The sequence below is a fragment of the Anomaloglossus baeobatrachus genome, chromosome 2, assembly GCF_048569485.1.
Source record: "Anomaloglossus baeobatrachus isolate aAnoBae1 chromosome 2, aAnoBae1.hap1, whole genome shotgun sequence".
Lineage (NCBI taxonomy): Eukaryota > Metazoa > Chordata > Amphibia > Anura > Aromobatidae > Anomaloglossus > Anomaloglossus baeobatrachus.
Window position 1 is genome coordinate 470,491,221 of NC_134354.1, and position 21,773 is coordinate 470,512,993.

Below are 21,773 nucleotides of genomic sequence, written 5' to 3' on the forward strand. Positions count from 1 at the left end.
AAACGCACCCGAAAAACGCGCAAAAACGCCGAGAAAAACGCACCGTGTGCACATAGCCTTAGTCTACAAGGGCAAGGCCCTCTCTCCCCTCTCTACCAGTCTGTCTACTGTCATTTATATCTGTAATTTGTCTGTAACTCCTTCTCATGCACAGCACCATAGAATCAATGGTGCTCTTGAAATAAATATTAATAATATGAATAATATAGTGATGTTAACATTTAATGGTTATGATACAGTAAAATTTTTCATTGTTTAAGCATTTCAATCCAACACTTTAAGTTTATACAATACAGGCTATCTTGGGGGTTTTATTGCTTTTTATGGGGTGGGTTTAAAGGACTTACTATTGGCATTCACAAATAATTTCATATAAAAGGCTATGTTAAATACTTTATATCTAAGACCACAATAAAAAGGTTGCATGGAACAAACATATTGATGACCCATCCATATGATAGGTCATTCGAAGAGATGAGTGGACCCGTAATGTTCGGGTTCTGCAGGTTCAACCAGACTTTAGATAAAGTTCTATTCTGGACTGGATTTGACCTGAACCTTATTCGAACTCACTGATTGGGCAGTTAAATTCTCTACCCACATACAGCCAGCCATAGACAGAGCACTTCCGGGGAGGGGAGAGGGGGAGGAGTTGTACACACTACATCCACTATTGCTGGTTTTACCCCGAGTGCAAGCCATTTAAACTCTTCAAGTGGCTCACACCGAGTGCACCTGAGCACAGAGATGCTCGATGAAGTGGTTAGCATCTGTATAGCACTTGAACTCCGAACTTGAACACTGTTTTTTTGTAAAGTCTGTGTTCAGTAGAAACACCAAATGTTAAAGTTCGGGTGCGCTCATTTCTACTAGATTGTGCTCGATGTTCAGTATTCGTACCAAACACAGACTTTACATAAAGTGCAATTTATGACCTGGATTTTACCTGAACCCCAATGGAAGTCACTAATTGGGCAATTTGGATCTCTACCCACATGCAGCCAGCAATAAACAGATCACTTCCGGGGGATGGGGTTTTTCATTTTTTTTGTTTGGTGCACACTACATCTGATCATGCTGTTGTTGCCCCCAGTGCGAGCCGTTCAAACACTGCAAACCACTCACGTGAGTATCTCTGTGCTCAGGTACGCTCAGTGCTCAGCCCACAGCCCAGTGCGAGTCACTTGCAGTGTTTGATCGGCTCGCACTGGGGGTAACAACAGCGTGATCAGATGTAGTGTGAACTAAACAAAAAAAATTTAAAACTCTGCCAAGCCTCCCTCGAAAGAGATCTGTTTATGGCTGACTGCATGTTGGCGGAGACCCGAAATGCCCAATTAGTGACTTCCATTGGGGTTCAGATCTGGGGCCTGAACTGAACTTTATCTAAAGTCTGGCTGAACTTGCCGAACCCAACTTCCATGGGTCCGCTCATCTCTAATCTGTATTCAACAGTAAAAAAACAATGGGGTCAAATATCCGGTACCCCTAGGGGTACTTTGCACGCTGCGACATCGGTAACCATGTGTTACCGACACTACAGCGATAGTCCCCACCCCTGTCGCAGGTGCAATATCTTGTGATTGCTGCCGTAGTGAACATTATCGCTACGGCAGCTTCACATGCACTTACCTGCCCTGCGACGTCGCTCTGGCCGGCGACCCTCCTCCTTCCTAAGGGGGCAAGTCGTGCAACGTCACACGGCAGGCGGCCAATAGAAGCGGAGGGGCGGAGATGAGCGGGACGTAAACATCCCGCCCACCTCCTTCCTTCCTCATTGCAGCCGGGACGCAGGTAAGGAGATGTTCCTCGCTCCTGCAGCTTCACGCACAACGATGTGTGCTGCCGCAGGAACGAGGAACAACATCGTACCGTCGCTGCTGCAAAATTATGGAAATGTCGGACCCTACACCGATCATACGATAACGACGCTTTTGCGCTCATTAATCGTATGTAAAAGGATTTGCATGCTACGACATCGACAGGGACGCCGGATGTGCGTCACTTTTGATTTGACCCCACCGACATCGCAGATGCGATGTCGTAGTGTGCAAAGTACCCCTTACTTTATAAGTGAATGGGAGATGCACAACTCGGCAGTTGCCACTAAACAATGTGTGGCGCTAAGGTGTTCCATACACTGCTCACATTCAGCAGTTAGAACATGCAGATATGTCATCGATATGTAAGTGCCAGATCACCCCTTTAAGGATAATTCTCATTGTGATCTGTCAGCTCACAAATTCTTTTCAAAGTGAGCACATTGATGGCTTCAATGAAGCAGAGGAAGAGCTAATTGCCAAAACTGTGGGAGGGAAGGTTCTTGGGATCACCCGTCACTGTCCATTGTGCTCCATGCACCTTATTTGCATTTAAAACTAAATAGGGATTACTGCAAAACTAAATGTATGCCTAATGGTATGTCTGTTTATAGCACAAAGTTTCCTACAAGGACCAGTGCTTACAGTGAATTTGGGAGTCTACAGACTCTCTTTAATGAGACACAATCATTTTATAGTCCATCCACTAACATCTACTAAATTCAATTACACATCCCATCAGAACTATATATATTTGTCAGCACAGCAACTACAACAGACAAATTGGATCATAAATTAATAGCATCATTTTATAGAAATATATTAAAAACCCATAAAGGTAAAACAAAAATCCAGATTATGGGGCATAAAACAGCAGGGGAACAGAATAAGAATCGATAACATACACTCCCATATAAAACAAGGTGAAAGGCAGCAATAATCTGAATAATCTGAATATAAAATAACCCATCCTCTAGGTTATAAATCTCTTTAATGAGAATTATCCTTACTGTAATGAAGTCATTTGCAATTACTTCTAGTAGTAGACAGGCTTCCTTTAACTATGGCGGAGTAGTGTTATTATGCTCTGCATAATTTGCATGGCTGTTTTGCTCAAATAGCTGCTTTGCATAATAGTTACACTGAAGTAGATGATTTGCATAATTTGCATGGTCGTTACACTCATGTAGATAAAATGGTTGTTAATGGAGTTATTGAAATTCATGTCTATAATTTATATACCTAAAAGAGTTACTTTTATTCTCTCATGGCGTTCAAAATCCCCAATCCCATCTCCACCATTTTTGGCATGTTTGGGCGCCATATGTTCTTCCCTCTAAGCAGCTTCCTATATTGAAATGCAATCACTTTTACTGCATATATATGATGGCTCTTTAGTCTTTTAGGTGACATATAGTGAAATATATCCTATTACATCACTGATCTGTGCCTGTTATAGTTCTTACTGCTAAGGCAATAGACAGAGATACATCAATATAAACAAGAAATTGTGTTTAGCTGTAAGGAAAAGTGTTTTGTGACTCATTGGAGGCAAAAAATGATTCATCCGAGCATGAAGTTATGTAGCAACATGTCATCTGCTGAGATATACCTCCGCTTCATCAAGTACAAAGTCAATGGTCAAAGCAGAATACAAATATGTCACATAATATCCTGAAAGCCTTTGATGTAGTCTCTAGGAAATGTGCAGCAAGATATAAACAAGTCACCAATTTATGTTTACCTCAAACATCAAGAAAAAGAGCCATAGACAGTATTTATCTTTCTGGCGTATATATTACGAGATATACGCTTGTATCTGTAAATCATCCTCTTGCAGCACAATAGGTATTACTATGATATAAATATAACAAATCTTCTTCCTGTATCATTTGCTTTCAATTGTTTCTACTTGACTTGTTAGCTGAAAACTACAAGCTTCCTTCTTATCCATACCAGAGCTACTGTACTGACAATCGTAATAATTCAAGTCCCCCACTCCATGTTCTCCACAGATCAGCCCATTGGCCTATGGTACTCAATAGAGAGAGCAGCGTCTTCAATGATTTTCTCAGCACAATGGTGCAGCTATGGCTAGAACTGAGACATATGCCCATCTATCTGAACAGGTCCCCATGCTGTCATGCGTAGTGATAGGCAGACTTGCAGATAACTGGGACCGGCAGGTCTAACTGGGTTAAAAAAAACAAACAAAAAAAAAAACAGGTTTTGACCAGTGATTGATCCCGGGTATCTGGCCAGACACTGGTACCCATATAAGTCTATGGAGACCAGAATCCAGCAATTAAAAATGGTGGTAGAAGGGATAGGAGCAAACATGTTATACTTACCAAGACACCTTTGTAGTTGTAACTGCTCCTCAGACTGCTCATTCACTTCCAGGGCCACTCATTATCCTTAATTGCAAATGCACTGTTTCCCCACCTACCAGCATCTGTGACTGGTTGCAGTCAGACGTGCCCCAATGCTGAGTGACAGCATGTCTGACGCTTCCAATCACAGACCCTGTGTGCTACAGTAAAACTAAATAAATAAATAAAAAAATTGTCATAGGGTCCCCCATATTATGATACCCAGCACAGATAAAGCATATGGCTAAAGGCTGCAGCCCCCAGCCGTGCGCTTATCTTTGCTGTGTATCAAAAGAAGAGGAACAGCATGCAGCTGAATAAATAATTAAAAAAAGCTGGCATGCGGTTCCCCTCAATTTTGATACCCAACCATGATAAAGTCCACCAGCTGGCAGCTGGTATTCTCAGGCTGGACAGACCCATGCTTAATAGGTCCCCCCAGCCTTAAAATAGTAACCTGCAGCCACTCAAGATTGCCGCTGTCATTCTTTGACACGTGGCACATGCTTTCAGACCAACTGAAGTCTGGACGCATGACAAAAATACAAACAACAGTACAACAGATAGGGGGGAACATTGGGGACACAATAACAATGGTGGACCCTAGCTCTAGTGAGAAGGGTAGATGGGCACGTCCTGTACTCACCTGCTGCTGACCCTATGCTCCTAACCAAACCCTATACAGTCTGCTCAACTGTCGCCACACAGGAACATGAGACCCTAAGAAAAACCCTGTAGTGGCCCTGGATAGAGTGTTGGCTGGTAGCAGACGCTATATCCACTGGTGCACTAATATACACACAGGGAAAGGAAAGACAAACAGGGAAAAACAACAAAGGATAAAGTCGAAATGCAAGAACAAGCCTTCACAGGTCCTTACACCAATGCGGTCAGAGAACAAATGGCTTCGTATCTTCAGCAAAGCTTGCTGGGAGACCTGGCTATTTAAGCACAAGGGTGTGTGTCTACAAAGCAGGTGCAGCTGACCTCAACTGCAGCAGAGATTGCTGGAAAAGCTGCCAGTAGAAAACTGACATTAACCATTTAGGTACTGAAGGAAACGAAACCACATTTAAAAGTGGATAGCCGGATAGAAATAAAAGGCTGTCAATAGTCTCCAGAAACAGGGAGATGATCGTGACAACCGCATCCATTAGAATGGACAATCCTGGAATTTTACCCAGCTCATCTGATTGCCCTGGTGCAGAAGCAATCAGGGTAATAAGAGGTTAATGGCAACTCACAGCTGCCACTAAGCCCTGGATTAGTAGTGGGAGGCATGTATGAGACCCCCCCCATTACTACTCTGTAAATGAAAGTAAATAAACACAAACACCAAAAAAATCCTTTATTTGAAATAAAATACAAAAAAGCACCCTATTTCACCCCTTTATGAACCCCCAAAACACCCCTGCAGGTCCGACGTAATCCATGATGATTCCAGCTCTGCTACATCTGAAGCTCACAGCGAGCACCATAGAACATGACCACCCATTGTGAGCTTCAGGCAGAGACTGAGGGAACAGTGCAATCAGCTGTGATGTCACTCAGGTAAGTTGAGGCCACAGCTGGAGGTTCCCTTGGCCCTCCACCTGTGACCATAGGTAATCTGCCCTCTGCTGGGCAGATGAAATTGTGCCTGCACAGGACCACAACGCTGGTCTGTGTGTATGACATAAGACACGTCATCCACAGAAAGCTGAGAAGAAAAAGAATGGAGATCGCAGCAGAGAAAAGGCGCTGAACCCGTGAACAGCGACAACCATCGAACCAGATAACCCTCTAGGTGAGTATAATAAAGGTGTTTGTTTTATTATATGGAATGCTGTATATAAGGGCTGACTGGTGGTGGCCGTAGCTCATAAGGGAAAAATCTGTTGACAGGTTCCCTTTAAAATCGGTATGGGGTGTATGTGTCTGCAGTTTACCAATTTAAACAGGTATACCAAAACAGACCTGCTCAGTTTAATATTTCAATTTACTGTAATAATTTGTTTGCAGATATTTGGTTAAAGCACATCAATTCCACCTGCATAAAAACAACAACGTAGTGACAAATGCCAGATGGTAGGAATACGGATTAAAATTGATGCAACAGTCCAAAGTACAGTTGTGGGGTCTGTGGTCACCAAATTAGGTATGCATGAAGTTGAATATGCGTATAATGTTTTCACATTTTTATTCTTTGCTTTTAAAACATTATCCTCCCCCCAAAAATTGTAACCTAAATATTGTCTGGAAGGTACATGCATGGAAAGCAATGATATTAGTAATGACCAAACACCTAACAAGATAGCAAAAATGTAATAAAATGCAGCATAAAAATGTCAAATATCTAATTAGAATATCTTTACATATATATCTTTGCATACGTTTGAAAACAAATGTTATATTATCCATCATATACAGTATGACACATTTAATATTCCTTTAAGAACAGAATAAATATTAACAATTCAAACAACATTATCATTTCAGGAATATATTTCTGTGGTTAGTTTCATTAGCTTGCTTTTCGGGATTTCATAAAACAAAGCAGATTACTGCATATTAAAACTAAAAAAAATGATGTCAAGTATAAATTACCTTGGCTCTCTTTGTGGCATTTACACAGATATCTGAGAGTCTGGCTGGCCTCATTAAGGAGATTGTTGAGCTCTGTCACTGAAAAGCCAACATTTTTTCCTTCAGATAAAATAAATAAGCAGAGGAAAAATAGATCAATATTAAACAATTCAATTAAAAAGAAAAACAATTGATAATTTTATTATGTACGCGTTATAATACCTACCATTTACAGATGACACAAAGGCCGACAAATCTGCATTATATAACTTTGAGAAAGAATCCATGACGATACAGAGCTTTTGCGCCAAATCTGCAACGTTTGAAAACCCTGAAAGAAGCAAACAGATCATACTCATCAGTGGTCATATATGGATTTCATTTTTCAATTCAATCAAAGAAAACTGAAGAGTGATATATTGATGACACCCCTCCTCATGCACTACTCTACTTTACATATAGTAGACTCTATTAGGCTAGATTCACACAAAAACCTTTCTGTGCAGGTCAGAAAAAACAAACACTGCCAGGACGGAGACCAAACAATGTCCAAAATGACTACATCAGCTTCACTGAATTGAAAGTATAAGGCCGGACCATCACCCCTGGTGTGGGTCGAAGCCGGCATGACTTTGGTTAGGGGGAGGTGACACAAGAAGGGGGATAGGGGCTAGGGGACCATTCAGGTTTTTATAAGTCAGGGTGGAGAATCCTCTTTTGGCCTGCACTCCCCTGGGATATTCCCATTTGCCCACCCTATTGAATGGTAGCAGGGTCATGGTGGCTATTGGTGGTTGGGATCGGTCCTCGAAGTCGGTGTAAATTGTTACTGGGGGTTCATGGAGATATGGCTCCCTTTAATTTTCCGGTTTTGGTTGGTGGTCTGGTGATTTGGGGGACCGCAGGCAGTGGAATACCAGGTCCCATGTTTTGCATTTATCCCTTCCCGCCCATTGTTTATTGGTGTTTCCGACTTGGTGGTTACAACTGGGAGTAAGTGTGGTTCAGGGGGAAGTTTAACGTTGTTATTATTATTATTTAATCACCAAATTTATGAGCTTTGAGGACCCCACCAAATTTGAGTAATTTTTTTGATGTTTATATGCTAAATAAAAGGCTGCTGTGGCCATTTCATCCAATCCTGTTGTTTGAGTGTTATTTCATAGTCGTTGGGGACAAAAGAAAAGGTGAGATGCTTGGGTCACCAGAACTCAATCATACCACAGTCAAAGCTGTGTCAGGATTTCTGTATGAATACTGTTTTGGGGGGCTTCGAACAGAAACCCTGATGTAGTGCTGAGCGAAGAGCACTGTATGTGTGAGAACTTCAGTATCTTCTCTCATAATGGATAGACATCTGACGATCCAGTCACTTAGTTGAGTACGCTGTTCCAACATGGTCACCTCTGTCGCATACTTATTCTGAGATTAAATAGTTTGGCACCCAGTACTCGAAAAAACTATTATCAGATGATTAAGTTGAAGTTGCTGAACTCCAATGTAAAATCTATACATTTATAATACTGATGGCTTCTTGTATGGCAGATGGGCTTTAAGGGCCACACCCTGTCCAACTGTCCAGAGCATAGATGTGGCATAGTTATTCCCCTAAGTATGCCGTGCCTGACTTGAAATGGTTTCGCTACTAAAAACTCCTAGATTATTATTATTATTATTATTATTATTATTATTATTAATAATATTATTATTATCTGAACAAAACATTGTTTTGCATTCAAGAAATAAAGCAATCACTGGACTGTGTACATTATAAAAGTGAAAATAATAGTAGCCAACAATGAAACTAATCATCATGTCACTTTCAAATCAATGTCGACTCTGCAATGACGTGTGATGAACATCAAATGTAGTGGTCTGAAGTATCTCTAAGAGGGCTGCACAATCAAACCCCCTGTCCGTATGCTCTATTAGGACTAGAGTTGAGCGATGTTCGAGGTTCGCCAATTTCATGTTCGAGTGATTTTGGGGGTGCTCCAGATCGAACTCGAACTAAAGCTTTTTGCTAAAAGCTCGACAGTTCGAGTTACGTTCGAGAACGGCTCGATCAGCAAAAGCAGGGATTTTTACAGCTACAGTGTGCAGGGAGCCATCGCTGGCAGCCTGCGGTAAGCTGGTAACCAAGATAAATATCGGGTATCCAAGCAAAGCGCTTTGCTTGGTAACCCGATATTTACCCTAGTTACGTGTGCAGGGAGCCGACACTTCCCCGCTGGGCTCCGCTCCCTCCTGCACTCGGCATGTACACACACACACACACTCACACTCACCTGTCCCCAGCCATACAGTCCACGGCACTGATGTCTTCAGCGCCACATGGCCCCGCTAGGCTCCACCCACTTTGCACCCGCCGCCCGCACACATGGCCCCACTAGGCTCCACCCACTTCGCACTCCGCCGCCCGCACACATGGCCCCACTAGGCTCCACCCACTTCGCACTCCGAACACATTACCCCGCTTAGCTCCACCCACCTCGCACTCGGCACACATTACCCTGCTTGGCTCCACCCACCTCGCCCTCCGCACACATTACCCCGCTTAGCTCCACCCACCTCGCACTCCGCACACATTACCCCGCTTGGCTCCACCCACCTGGCACTCTGCACACATTACCCCGCTTGGCTCCACCCACCTCGCACTCCGCACACTTTATCCTGCTTGGCTCCAAACACCTCGCACTCCACACACATTACCCCACTCGGCTTACTTGCGGTGATGAAGTCCCGCCCTCCCGACCTCAGCGCTGTCACTGTCCTCCATGGCCGCTGCTTCACATTTCCTCTCGCTGTCGACCCGAGACTGTGACTAGCGGTGACATCACAGGCTCCCGCGATACTTGGCTGTGAAGGCGGCGGTCATTGAAGTCAATGACAGCTCTGCTATCAGCAGTGCAGGAGATCGTCACCGCTAGTAATGTACCTCGCTCCTGACAGCAGCACTTGTCATGCCCTGCAGTGACCTGGGCTGACCTATTGATGTTAGCTCAGGTCACTGCATTGCTCTCCCAGCCAATGGGGAACATTCTGTTCTTCATTGACTGGGACATTGACTATGGTATGGATCGTCATGGGAACCCCTTGGATTACAGCAGACCTGGATTTGTTTTTCTTTCTAATAAATTGGTGAAAGAGGGAATGTTTTGGGCAGTGTTTTTTCAAATAAAAATGTGTTTGTCGTCTATTTTTTTTTATTACTGACTGGGTTGGTGATGTCGGGTATCTGATAGATGCCTGACCTCACGAACCCAGGGCTTGATGCCAGGTGATATTACACATCTGGTATTAACCCCATATATTACCCCGTTTGCCACCGCACCAGGGCACGGGATGAGCTGGGGCGAAGCACCAGGATTGGCACGTCTAATGGATGCGCCACTTCTGGGGCGGCTGCGGCCTGCTATTTTTAGGCTGGGGAGAGTCCAATAACCATAGACCTCCCTAGTCTGAGAATATCAGACCCCAGCTGTCCGCTTTACCTTGGCTGGTGATCCAATTTTGGGGGGACGCCCACGTGTTTTTTTTTTTTAAATTATTTATTTAATTTAAAATAACAGCATGGGGTGCCCTCAGTTTTGGATTACCAGCCAAGGTGAAGCTGCCAGCTGTGGTCTGCAAGCTGCAGCTGTCTGCTTTACCCTAGCTGGCTACAAAAATAGAGGGAACCCCACATCATTTTTTTTTTCAATTTGTTTTTTTTGGTAAATACAAGGCTAAGCACCCCTTAGTGCCACATGAAAGGCACCAAAGGGTGCAAAATTACAAAATGCAGGAGAGTGGGACATTATGTGTCTTTCTGCCATTATAATGACAGAAAAGACTGATATGAACTGTACAAGCACAGGAAAATTACCAGAGCGCTCTACGCTGTGAAAAGCAGTAGAAAATGGCACTGGAGTGAACATGTGACCGCCTCATGTAGGTTGAAGCTATGGATCCTAGGTAAATTTATGTATTTTCCCTCCTTCAGTTTTTTTGCAGTACGCAAAAAAAAAAACGGAAGGCACACGGATGACAAACAGATGACATACGGACCGTATACGGAATGGAAACGGATGCCACACGGATGCACCAGTGAAAAAAAAGGACTGTTTTTGCGAACTGCAAAAACGGATCGGTCGTGTGAATAAAGCTTTATTCTGATCTGCCGTTTATAAATAGCAGGCAGAAATAAGTGAATAGCGCCCCCCACCGTCAGAAAATCTCCGGGTTTTCAGGGTTGGCTGAGACCCTGGAGATCATGATTCAGGCCGGTTTTTCTGGTCCCCGCTCACGTGATCACCGGTATACACCGTATACCGATGATCACGTTACAGTAAATGACAGCGCCGGTAAAAAATTATTTATCTCCCATCTGGCATGAACAAACATGTCAGATGGGAGATAAATCTCCTCCCCGGTCCCCTCCGGTCCCCCGATGTCGCCAAAGTGCCCTCCCCTCGATCCCCTTCCGGACATCCAAGATGCCCACGCGCACAGCAGCGCGCCGGCCGCATTCACCCTATTCCTCTGATTTCTGTCGCATGTGCCATGACACATGCGACAGAAAACTCCTCGCCAGGCCCTGCCAGGTCACCCCCTATAACTCCACCAGTGTTTCCCGGTGTCCCACGGTACCTGTGCAGCGTTGATTCCCCACGGCCCCTACTTCACAATAGTTGTTGCCGCATGCACAGAGCGGCTGTCAGCTCAGCTTCCTGTGTTCAGACACAGTGAATGGCGGTAACCATGCATCTGTAAGCAACTGCAATGCCCTGCTCATGAAGTAAGGAACATAGTTGATCAGGAGAGCTATACTATATTTCCAAATGGAGGTATTTGATGTTATAGTTGCCCTGCTGAACGACTACCAAACATGAGAGTCCGTTATATGCCATAAGAAAACATGTCTAAATAGCAAGCTCTGTTGTGTAGTATTCATTCAGCTGGATAACTGGACTTAAAGGGGTATTCTATCTCCAAGATCCTATCCCCAATATATAGTAGGTGGAATAGCAATAATATCAGCAAATACCAATATTTGGAAATGTAGAATAGTTCTTCTGATTAAGCATGCTCTTACCTCATGAGCAGGGCATTGCAGCTTTGGTAGCAACACTTACGACATGGACTCTGCTGCTGTGGACCCGGGGAGAGTGGGTGCAGATTCATTGCACCCACACTCCTCACATGGAGGGTCTGCACTCCTAGAAAATGGGGGATACGTTCCCTGAGCGTGTCCCCCCATATTCTAGACGGTCCAGAGTCATCGTGGGACCCCCTTATTTTTTTTCCTTACAATAAATTGGTGAAAGAGGGAATGTTTTAGGGAGTGTTTTTTCAAATACATTTTTTTTCGTCTATTTGTTTTGTTAGTACTGACAGTTTGTGATGTCGGGTATTTGATAGAAGCCATGACATCACAAACTGCTGGGCTTCATATAAGGTGACCTTACAGCTATTATCAACCCCATTTATTACCCCGTTTGCCACTACACCAGGGCACAGGATGAGCTGGGGTTAAGGGCCAGGATTGGCGCATCTAGTGGATGCACCACTTCTGGGGTGCCTGCGGCCTGCTCTTTTTAGACTGTGAAGTGCCAATAACTATGGACCTTCCCACCCTGAGAATACCAGACCACAGCTGTCTGCTTTACCTTGGCTGGTGATCCAATTTGGGGGGGACCCTCCTTTTTTTTTGTAACTATTATTATTTATTAAATAATTATAAAAAAGAGCCTCTTTCTCTTTTTTTTCCTTACAATAAATTGGTGAAAGAGGGAATGTTTTAGGGAGTGTTTTTTCAAATACATTTTTTTTCGTCTATTTGTTTTGTTAGTACTGACAGTTTGTGATGTCGGGTATTTGATAGAAGCCATGACATCACAAACTGCTGGGCTTCATATAAGGTGACCTTACAGCTATTATCAACCCCATTTATTACCCCGTTTGCCACTACACCAGGGCACGGGATGAGCTGGGGTTAAGGGCCAGGATTGGCGCATCTAGTGGATGCACCACTTCTGGGGTGCCTGCGGCCTGCTCTTTTTAGACTGTGAAGTGCCAATAACTATGGACCTTCCCACCCTGAGAATACCAGACCACAGCTGTCTGCTTTACCTTGGCTGGTGATCCAATTTGGGGGGGACCCTCCTTTTTTTTTGTAACTATTATTATTTATTAAATAATTATAAAAAAGAGCCTGGGGTGACCTCCACATTGGATCCCCAACCACGGTAAAGCTGCCAGCTGTGATTTTCAGGCTACAGCCATCTGCTTTACCCTAGCTGGCTATCAAAAATGGGGGGCCCCCACGTCATTTTTTTTATGAACTATTTTTTTAAATAAAAAAAACTAATGGGCTTCCCTGTATTTTGATTGCCAGCCAAGGTAACGCCAGGCAGATGGGGGTGGCAACCCGTAGCTGTCTGCTTTAACTGCGCTGAGAATCAAAAATACCGCGGGGCGCCACGTCATTTTTTTTAATGATTTATTTTTACAGCACTGTCATGTCAGGCAATCAAAATACAGGGAAGCCCATTTTTTTTTAGTTATTTAAATAAATAATAAAAAAAATATATGGGCTCCCACTGCATTTTTTGTATTGCTAGCTAATGGTAATCCAAGCAGCTACTGGCTAACCCCCACTGCTTGGTGTTACCTTCACTGTCAATGGAAAATCCAGGGAAGCATTTTTTATTTTTTTTGCCCCAAAAAACTAAAAAAAAAAAAATGACGTGAGCTTTGCCATATTTTTGTTTGCTAACCAGGTACAGCAGGCAGGTACGGCTGCCCCCAACCCCCAGCTGCCTATTTGTACCCGGCTGGGAACTAAAAATATAGGAAGCCCTTTTTTAATTATTTCATGAATTTCATGAAATGATTAAAAAAATAAAAACACGTGGGCTTCGCCCCATTTTTGTGTCCAGCCGGGTACAACTAGGCAGCTGGGGATTGGAATCCGCAGCACAGGTTAGCCCGAGCTTTCTGGGCGCCTCTGCTGCGAAATGCAGTCCGCAGCTGCCCCAGAAAATGGCGCTCTCATAGAAGCGCCATCATCTGGCGCTGTATCCAACTCTTCCAGCAGCCCTGAAGACGGGTGGCTTGCTGGGTAATAATGAGTTAATACTAGCTTCATTTTACTAGCTAGTATTAAGCCAGAGATTCTTAATGTCAGGCAAGTTTGACCCAGCCATTAAGAATCTCCAATAAAGGGTTAAAAAAAAAGACACCACACAGACAAAAAATACTTTAATAGAAATAAATACACAGATACATTAGAGACTCCATGTGTATTAAACCCTCTTATCCCTCCACGATCTATGGTCTTCTGTCTTCTTTCTCCTTCAACACATGCAGCTCTGCTCCATCAGCAGTACTGCATGGGGAAAGATGCTGCTCCCCGTGCAGGCTTTTCACTCCGTGAGTGATCAGTGCTATTGGCTGTTAGCGGTACCGTCACCGCTGACAGACGGGTTGCCATAGCATCGGTGCTCCGATCACGTGATTCCCGCTGCCGCTGCTAGCGGTGACATCACCGCTAACAGGCGCGTTGCTATGGCAACAGTGATCTCCGTTATTTACCGGCTGTGTCAGCCGGTCAATAATGGAACGGGGAAGCAGAACGGGGAGTCGACCGTGTGCCAGAGCATGTCGCCGGTGCACGGCGATACACAAACGTGCACCGTCTACCGGAGAGTGCAATGACGGGACCTAGGACAGGACATGACGTCAAAGCCATGTGACCAATCTGTAGCCAATGAGATAATAGACACGTGACTGGTCACATAGCTATTTTGACGTCACGATAGGTCCTGCATCACTGCTGGTTACCGGGAGGACGCAGCAATTACTGATGGAAAAGAGGCGGGTGACAGAGTGCAGGACGCTTCGCGGGTATCGGTAAGTGTTATGGCAATGTTTATTAACTGTATGTGTACATTTATAATGTGTTTTTATGTGTTTGTGATTACCTCCCATTGTTTTCAATGGGGTTCGAGAGGTTCGTCGAGCGGCTCGTCGAACGGGGCACTGTTCGACGAACCGAACTGAACTCGAACTCCGGGGGGTGGCTCATCTCTAATTAGGACATCAATATGCTAAAGGGAAAACCAATCTATGAGCCACATTAAAGAGCCCATTTCTATGAGCAACTCCTGGTCTGTCAGGCTAGAGTGGACCTTTTATTGCTTGGGTCTTTACTCACCATGTAATACTACATCCCTCCTACAGTGGCAGCAGGAAAGGAATTCCATGGCTACCCATAACTTTTTCTGGAAAATTCAGCGATTTGCCAGGCCAGCTGGGAGCATGACCCAGGGCAATCAGCTAATTGCAACAGTAGCCATATTTTAAAAAGACAATTCTCCCAATTCATCAAAAGCAGTGATTTTCCCACCAGTCCTAATGAGAAGGGGCATGGTGGAGACAGTCATTCCTGATTCACCACAGTGGAAATCTTACTCCAGTCTTTGACTAGTGGAACATTTTTAGCTTAGGGAATGTTACAGTCATGAATTAGACGATCTGTGGAGTCACACCGTCCCACCCAAGCTCCCCTTTTGGCGGAGCTGAGAGAAACTGTTGTAAAAACATCAAAAGTGACATCATTTTTGTTCAACTCTGAGCTGCGTAAATATTTTGCAACTTTTTAAAGAAATTTATGCCAGAATTCTGACAAAACTACTGTAATGACTTTAATGAAACAACCCCTTTAAATGCTAAATGAATCTTAAGGCTCCTACTAAATTTCATTAGGGCATGTAGCGCCCCTGAACCCTTCAGGGAACTACTAGGTACCGCATCCTGTCACAGATGCAGGGCCTACCCCCTGGGACCTGGAAGCTCAATGCCGGTACCAATGAACACACATAACATCCCCAGTTCCTTCACCCAGACAGGGATGACTGACTAGTTGGGGACCCAATGGATGGCCACCTAGGGGTGGAGCCGATCCACTCCACTAGCCAACAACCCAGGGTGAGAAGAAGAGACAGTAGTGAGGGAGTGAGTAGTGAGTAGAGTGGAGGAGACGGATGTGTCTCAAGACGGGGTCGCGTAACAGTGGCCAGACTGGTACAAGAGTGTGGTTGCCAGGGAGGATACACCCGTGACACAGCATCCCCATTGATATACGGCCTGGGACCCAATACCCCATAGCCCTGGGCGACACAGGCGCTTGCCATAAAACTATTAAATATCTCAGCTGTTTTTTCAAGTTCTACTTTGACATTTCTGCATATATGGAAAGAACATCATACTCCAATCATTGTTCGTTCAAATACATGACAATCTGAAGGAGCATAATTCTTTGATTCTCTCCTTATGTAGTTACTTTTTTTTTTATAGAGACACACTTGGATGTCAGCAGAGCAAAAACAAACATCCCTCTGAAATATGTCAAATCATGTTGTATAAACAACCACCAAAGGAAGCAATAGGCCAAATTATAATAATTACCCATCTTTGTAGACTAATTATTTTATCTTCTGCTAGCCAAGAACATAGCACATTTGCTAATAGATTTTTGAAGATTTATCATTTTGTGCCAAGATGAGTTGCCTGTCATACGAAGATACCATAAGAATTGGTCCATTCTTTCCACACATTTCTTACAGAAGAAAATTACAATCACCGATAAGGTCATTTTAAATTTCTAAATGCTTTACAATTTATAATAATGGACGTACTTATCCGTGAAGCCCGGCTGATAGATCTACCTAATTAAAATTCACCAAGATTTATTGGAATGCATTGGGGAAACTTACACCATGCAAATAACATCCAAATGATAATTTGCAGTTCTATGTAAGCTATCTTCATATATTTTGATTTTCCTAATAAATTAGGGTAATAGGATTGAGTGTAAAACAAAGCTTTGGTATTACCAGCTATTTGAATTGTAATATTTAATATAAATGACAATAAACACATAAAAATCTAAAATGTATCAGAGTATTTGGGGGCCAGGCTCATTTGTAAACTTTTCTCTTTTGTTGGAACACTGTGTACTGTACTTAATAAATATAACTATTATACAGGGCTTTGTGAAAGTATTCGGCCCCCATGAATTTTTCAATCTTTTCCCACATTTCAGGCTTCAAACATAAAGATGCAAATTTTAATGTTATGGTGAAGAATCAACAACAAATGGGACACAATTGTGAAGTTGAACAAAATTCATTGCTTATTTTAAACTTTTTTAAAAAATAAATAACTGAAAAGTGGGGCGTGCAATATTATTCATCCCTTTTAAGTTAATACTTTGTAGCGCCACCTTTTGCTGCAATTACAGCTGCAAGTCGCTTGGGGTATGTCTCTATCACTTTTGCACATCGAGAGACTGAAATTCTTGCCCATTCTTCCTTTGGATACGTTTATTTGTGAACCACTCCATTGTAGATTTTGCTTTATGTTTTGGATCATGGTCTTGTTGAAAGACAAATCTCCGTCCCAGTCTCAGGTGTTTTGCAGACTCCAACAGTTCTTCAAGAATGGTCCTGTATTTGGCACCATCCATCTTCCAATCAATTGTAACGATCTTTCCTGTCCCTGCTGAAGAAAAGCAGGCCCAAACCATGATGCTGCCACCATCATGTTTGACAGTGGGGATGGTGTGTTCAGGGTGATTAGCTGTGTTGCTTTTACGCTAAACATATCGTTTGGCATTGTGCCCAAATAGTTCGATTTTGGTTTCATCTGACCAGGGCACCTTCTTCCACATGTTTGGTGTGTCTCCCAGGTGGCTTGTGGCAAACTTTAAATGACACTTTTATGGATATCTTTGAGAAATTGCTTTCTCCTTGCCAGTCTTCCATAAAGGCCAGATTTGTGCAGTATACGACTAATTGTTGTCCTATGGACAGTCTCTCCCACCTCAATTGTAGATTTCTGTAGTTCATCCAGAGTGATCATGGGCTCTTGGCTGCATCTTTGATCAGTCTTCTTGTTTGAGATGAAAGTTTGGATGGATGGCCGGTTCTTGGTAGATTTGCAGCGGTATGATACTCCTTCCATTTCAACATGATTGCTTGCACAGTGCTCCTTTGGATGTTAAAAGTTTTGGAAATCTTTTTGTAACCAAATCCAGCTTTAAACTTCTCCACAACAGTATCATGGACTTGCCTGTTGTGTTCCTTTGTCTTCATGATGCTCTCTGTTCTTTAAACAGAACACTGAGACTATCACAGAGCAGGTGTATTTAAATGGAGACTAGATTACACACAGGTGGCTTATATTTATCATCATCAGTCATTTAGGACAACATTGGATCATTCAGAGATCCTCAATGAACTTCTGGAGTGAGTTTGCTGCACTGAAAGTAAAGGGGATGAATAATATTGCACGCCGCACTTTTCATTTATTTATCTTTTAAAAAAGTTTAAAATAAGCAATAAATTTCGTTCAGCTTCACAATGTGTAACACTTTTTGTTGATTCTTCAAAATAACATTATCATTTTTATCTTTATGTTTGAAGCCTGAAAAGTGGGGAAAAGGTTGAAAAATTCAAGGGGGCCAAATAATTTCACAAGGCACTGTATCTTTGTGATTCTCTGATTTACCAGTTAGCTCCTGTTATTGTTTCTCTGCAGCATTTACTTTACACTCATTTCTTTGCAGCACTTACACTCATATAGCTCTACAGCAAGCAAATTATACAGTCATGCAGCCCTGCAGACAACAAATATACTCCTCACTGATGCATACGCAGTTGATTCACACAGCTCTGCTGCACATACTGTATACACAATATGCAATATGCACATTATGGCCCATATTCATCAAGATTGGTGATGTTCACACAGGTATGGATGAGTTTGGATGTGTTGGATAACACATGAAATGCTCTCTCTGTTCCCGAATAGCTTGTACATTAATGACTGGATTGAGCACTCCTAAAATGCTCTACTCTGCTACAACACTTTTCTCCTTGCTGCAGGCAGTACGTTGCTGGAGTCTACAAAAGTGAGTAACCCACTCGGCACCCGGTATAAAATCTAAACCCTTCAATTGTCTTACACCAGGATATCTAAAATGTCTTTAGTGCTCTAGACCACCAGGAATACTGACATTAACCTCTGCACTGCCCTAGAAAAACAAGAATTCAAAAGTGAACCCCATTAACTGCTACACCATTAGGGATCACGATATTAATCCTTTTACTACCCTAATTATCAGCAATATATGTATATTCATATGTGGCTGCCTTGCATATAACATAGATTTTGATAGTAGCTATATACTAAGAGTATTTCTTGCTTTATGAAATTTTATAGGTATTTGTATGGCATGGATCAGTCTACCATGCAATTCCATACAGTAATTATAAACTGATATATGTACAAGAAGGTATATCTCCAGAATGTAAATGCTGAAATAGTTTCTGAGCCAATGAACCTGAATACGGAGGTACATAGAGGTAATTATTAATCATATATAGCTAAAAAAAAATAGATAACTAGATTATAACTAGAGATGAGCAAGCCCTACTATGCTCAGGTGTTTGGTACTTGTAACGAGCAGTCAGATGCTAGGACAGGCTCGGATAGTTGCGACTCGAATACCTGTCACATGGAGTTTTGGTCAAAACTCGCCGAGTGTCATGGCAGCATCAGACGCTCTTCCCACTACAGATTCTGACACTCCAGACTATGGTTTCTCTGGTGTTTCTGAATTACACATGCAGGCTCGGGCATTGACATTTACTCATTACCTTTTTAAGATGGTGGAATCTGTCTTTCCACACCGACTATAGTTTATTGCTGTGTTGGTCTGTGTATTGTTGTGTCCCAGTTCTGCTGGTGATTATATTGCGTGGTGATTGTGGTGGTAGTTTTTGTGGAATTCTCTTGTTGTCTTGTTGTTTCCTCCCTGCTTCTATTTTCCTCCCTACCTCTTATTGTCTTATATCTTTGTGTTAGTGTACTGAGAGATAGAGTTTTGGTTTATCCTCATTGTCTATCTCTGTTGGTTTTATCACACTCCTGTCCCGGCCCTCCCCTGGGGTGGGGGGATGTGGTATAAGATCAGGGCAGGTCAGGAGCAGGGTACGTTTTGCAGGTCAGACATCCTCACCATCAGAGGTAGCTCTGAGATAAGGAATAGGTAAGGCCCCCCTAGTCTTAGGGCCAGTCTAGGAACCCCGGTCCCCCTGCTCTCACCAATCATCGTGATAGTACCAAGTATATTGGAAATCAATGGAAAAGTAGAGCACCTTCCGGAAAAATGCTCGAGTTGCCCATTGACTTCCATTATACTCAGTACATGAGTCGAGTCCGTCCAAGCATCCGACTGCTCATTACAAGTACTGAGATCCTGAACATGGTAATGATCACTCATCACTAGTTAACGCGTATGTCATCACCTATTTGTCATTCCTGTTACATCCTGCATGACTCTTCACATTCAGATTCCTCAGAACATGACATAACCCTATAATATTGACCCATTGTGTTATTTCAATTATTACATAAATGTTTCACTTTATCACAAAATTAAAGTCAACAAACCGCATTGACTAAAATGGTTAATCCCATTAGCAACTGAATCTATGCATATTTTTCTGTTGTATGTTACATCCTTTGGAAAGACCTGAAGTCCCGAGCATCTACCTTACCATTTCTACCTTGTCTGGTGATGTATATACGGTATTATGTGCTGATGTTGTGGGCAATATTAGCTGTCAATCCAGTACATACAGAAGCTTGGTGAGTGTCAGCGCTTGCTCCCCAGGCTTGGATTGCTCTCCTTAATATACACATTAGAAATGCATTTATACGTTTTGTTGGATTAATGCACTACCATCCATCTGCTATGGTGGCTTACAGCCTGTTTTCTGTCTCAGACTGCCAAATGTAGTTCTTTTTATTATTTCTGTCTCAAAAAACTGCCAAGAATGAATTGCAATTAAAAAAATATTTTAAAGATCCGTTTAGCTGTATATTACACTAACTTCAAACATAAAGTCTGTTCCCTAATTTGCCTGCAATTTAGAGCAAGTAAAATAATTTATCTCAAATAAATGTATTCATGTGCAGCATCGTCCTTTCTGTACTCTGCTCTGTAAAGTTCTAATAACTACTTGCCATTCAACACATACTGTAATTTAATAAGGAATATTTTTGGAATGGAGGAAGTCAATAGACTTCTTGTCTGTGCAAGCAAGTGGAAATAAATTATAGATAAAATGTATTGATATGAGGATATTGCCATGTTTTTACGGGCTATAAAGGGAGCTTGTCAGTTGGATATGGTGGATTACCTGCTGGATCAGTGTAGTGCCTCTGTGGAAATTGGGGGATCTGTTAATTTTGATGGCGAGACTATAGAAGGAGCACCGCCTCTCTCGGCAGCCTCTGCTGCCGGTCACCTGAAAATTGTCCAGTCCCTTTTAGATCACGGCACTTCTGTGAACAACACAACCCTTACTAATTTTACTCCATTAAGAGCAGCCTGCTTTGACATTTGGGCCCCATGCAGCATGAATCAGAGTCTGGTGGCAAGAATGCAGTAAAATATATTTTTCTTTAAAACATGCCTGCGTTTTGGACAAAACTTAGTTTAAAGCACTGGCGGACACACACCAAAAAAGGACCCTATAGAAAAAACCAACAACTCATCAAAATGCATAATTCTACCTGCTTTAGGGGTAAAAATGGGCCTTCTAACCTCTTAGGTCCCTGTGCGGCTGCACAGGTTGCACCAATGATATGTCCACCCCTGGTTTAATGACTATGAAATAGCCCAGCAGAGTAAAACCTCATCATACACATTAGACTAATGGAGGCCGAACCCCCCAATATTGATGGGTTCAGACAACAGTCAAATGTATATGGGAACCCTAGACTATTGATAGGTAGAGATGAGACTAGTCCAGCACCGCTACTATACCCAGCACCGCTCTAGTTGATTGACAGGTTTCTCCCATGTGTGTACATAGACAGAGACCTGTCAATCAACTATAGCGGTGCAGTAAGAAGCTGGCCAATGGCAGCACTAGATCGATACAGTATCTCCATATAG

General features: G+C 42.8%; 1 protein-coding gene across 1 annotated transcript in view; it reads right to left on the reverse strand.

Annotated features, from left to right (window-relative positions):
• LOC142291659 (uncharacterized) overlaps positions 1–21,773 on the reverse strand; it is a 1,021,181-nt gene that overhangs the window by 731,841 nt on the left and 267,567 nt on the right. Inside the window, exons 44-45 of the mRNA XM_075336344.1 lie at positions 6,984–7,088; positions 6,779–6,877 (exon numbers count right to left, since the gene is read on the reverse strand). Of these exons, the coding sequence (XP_075192459.1) occupies positions 6,779–6,877; positions 6,984–7,088 (204 nt within the window). The remainder of the gene's footprint in view (positions 1–6,778; positions 6,878–6,983; positions 7,089–21,773) is intronic.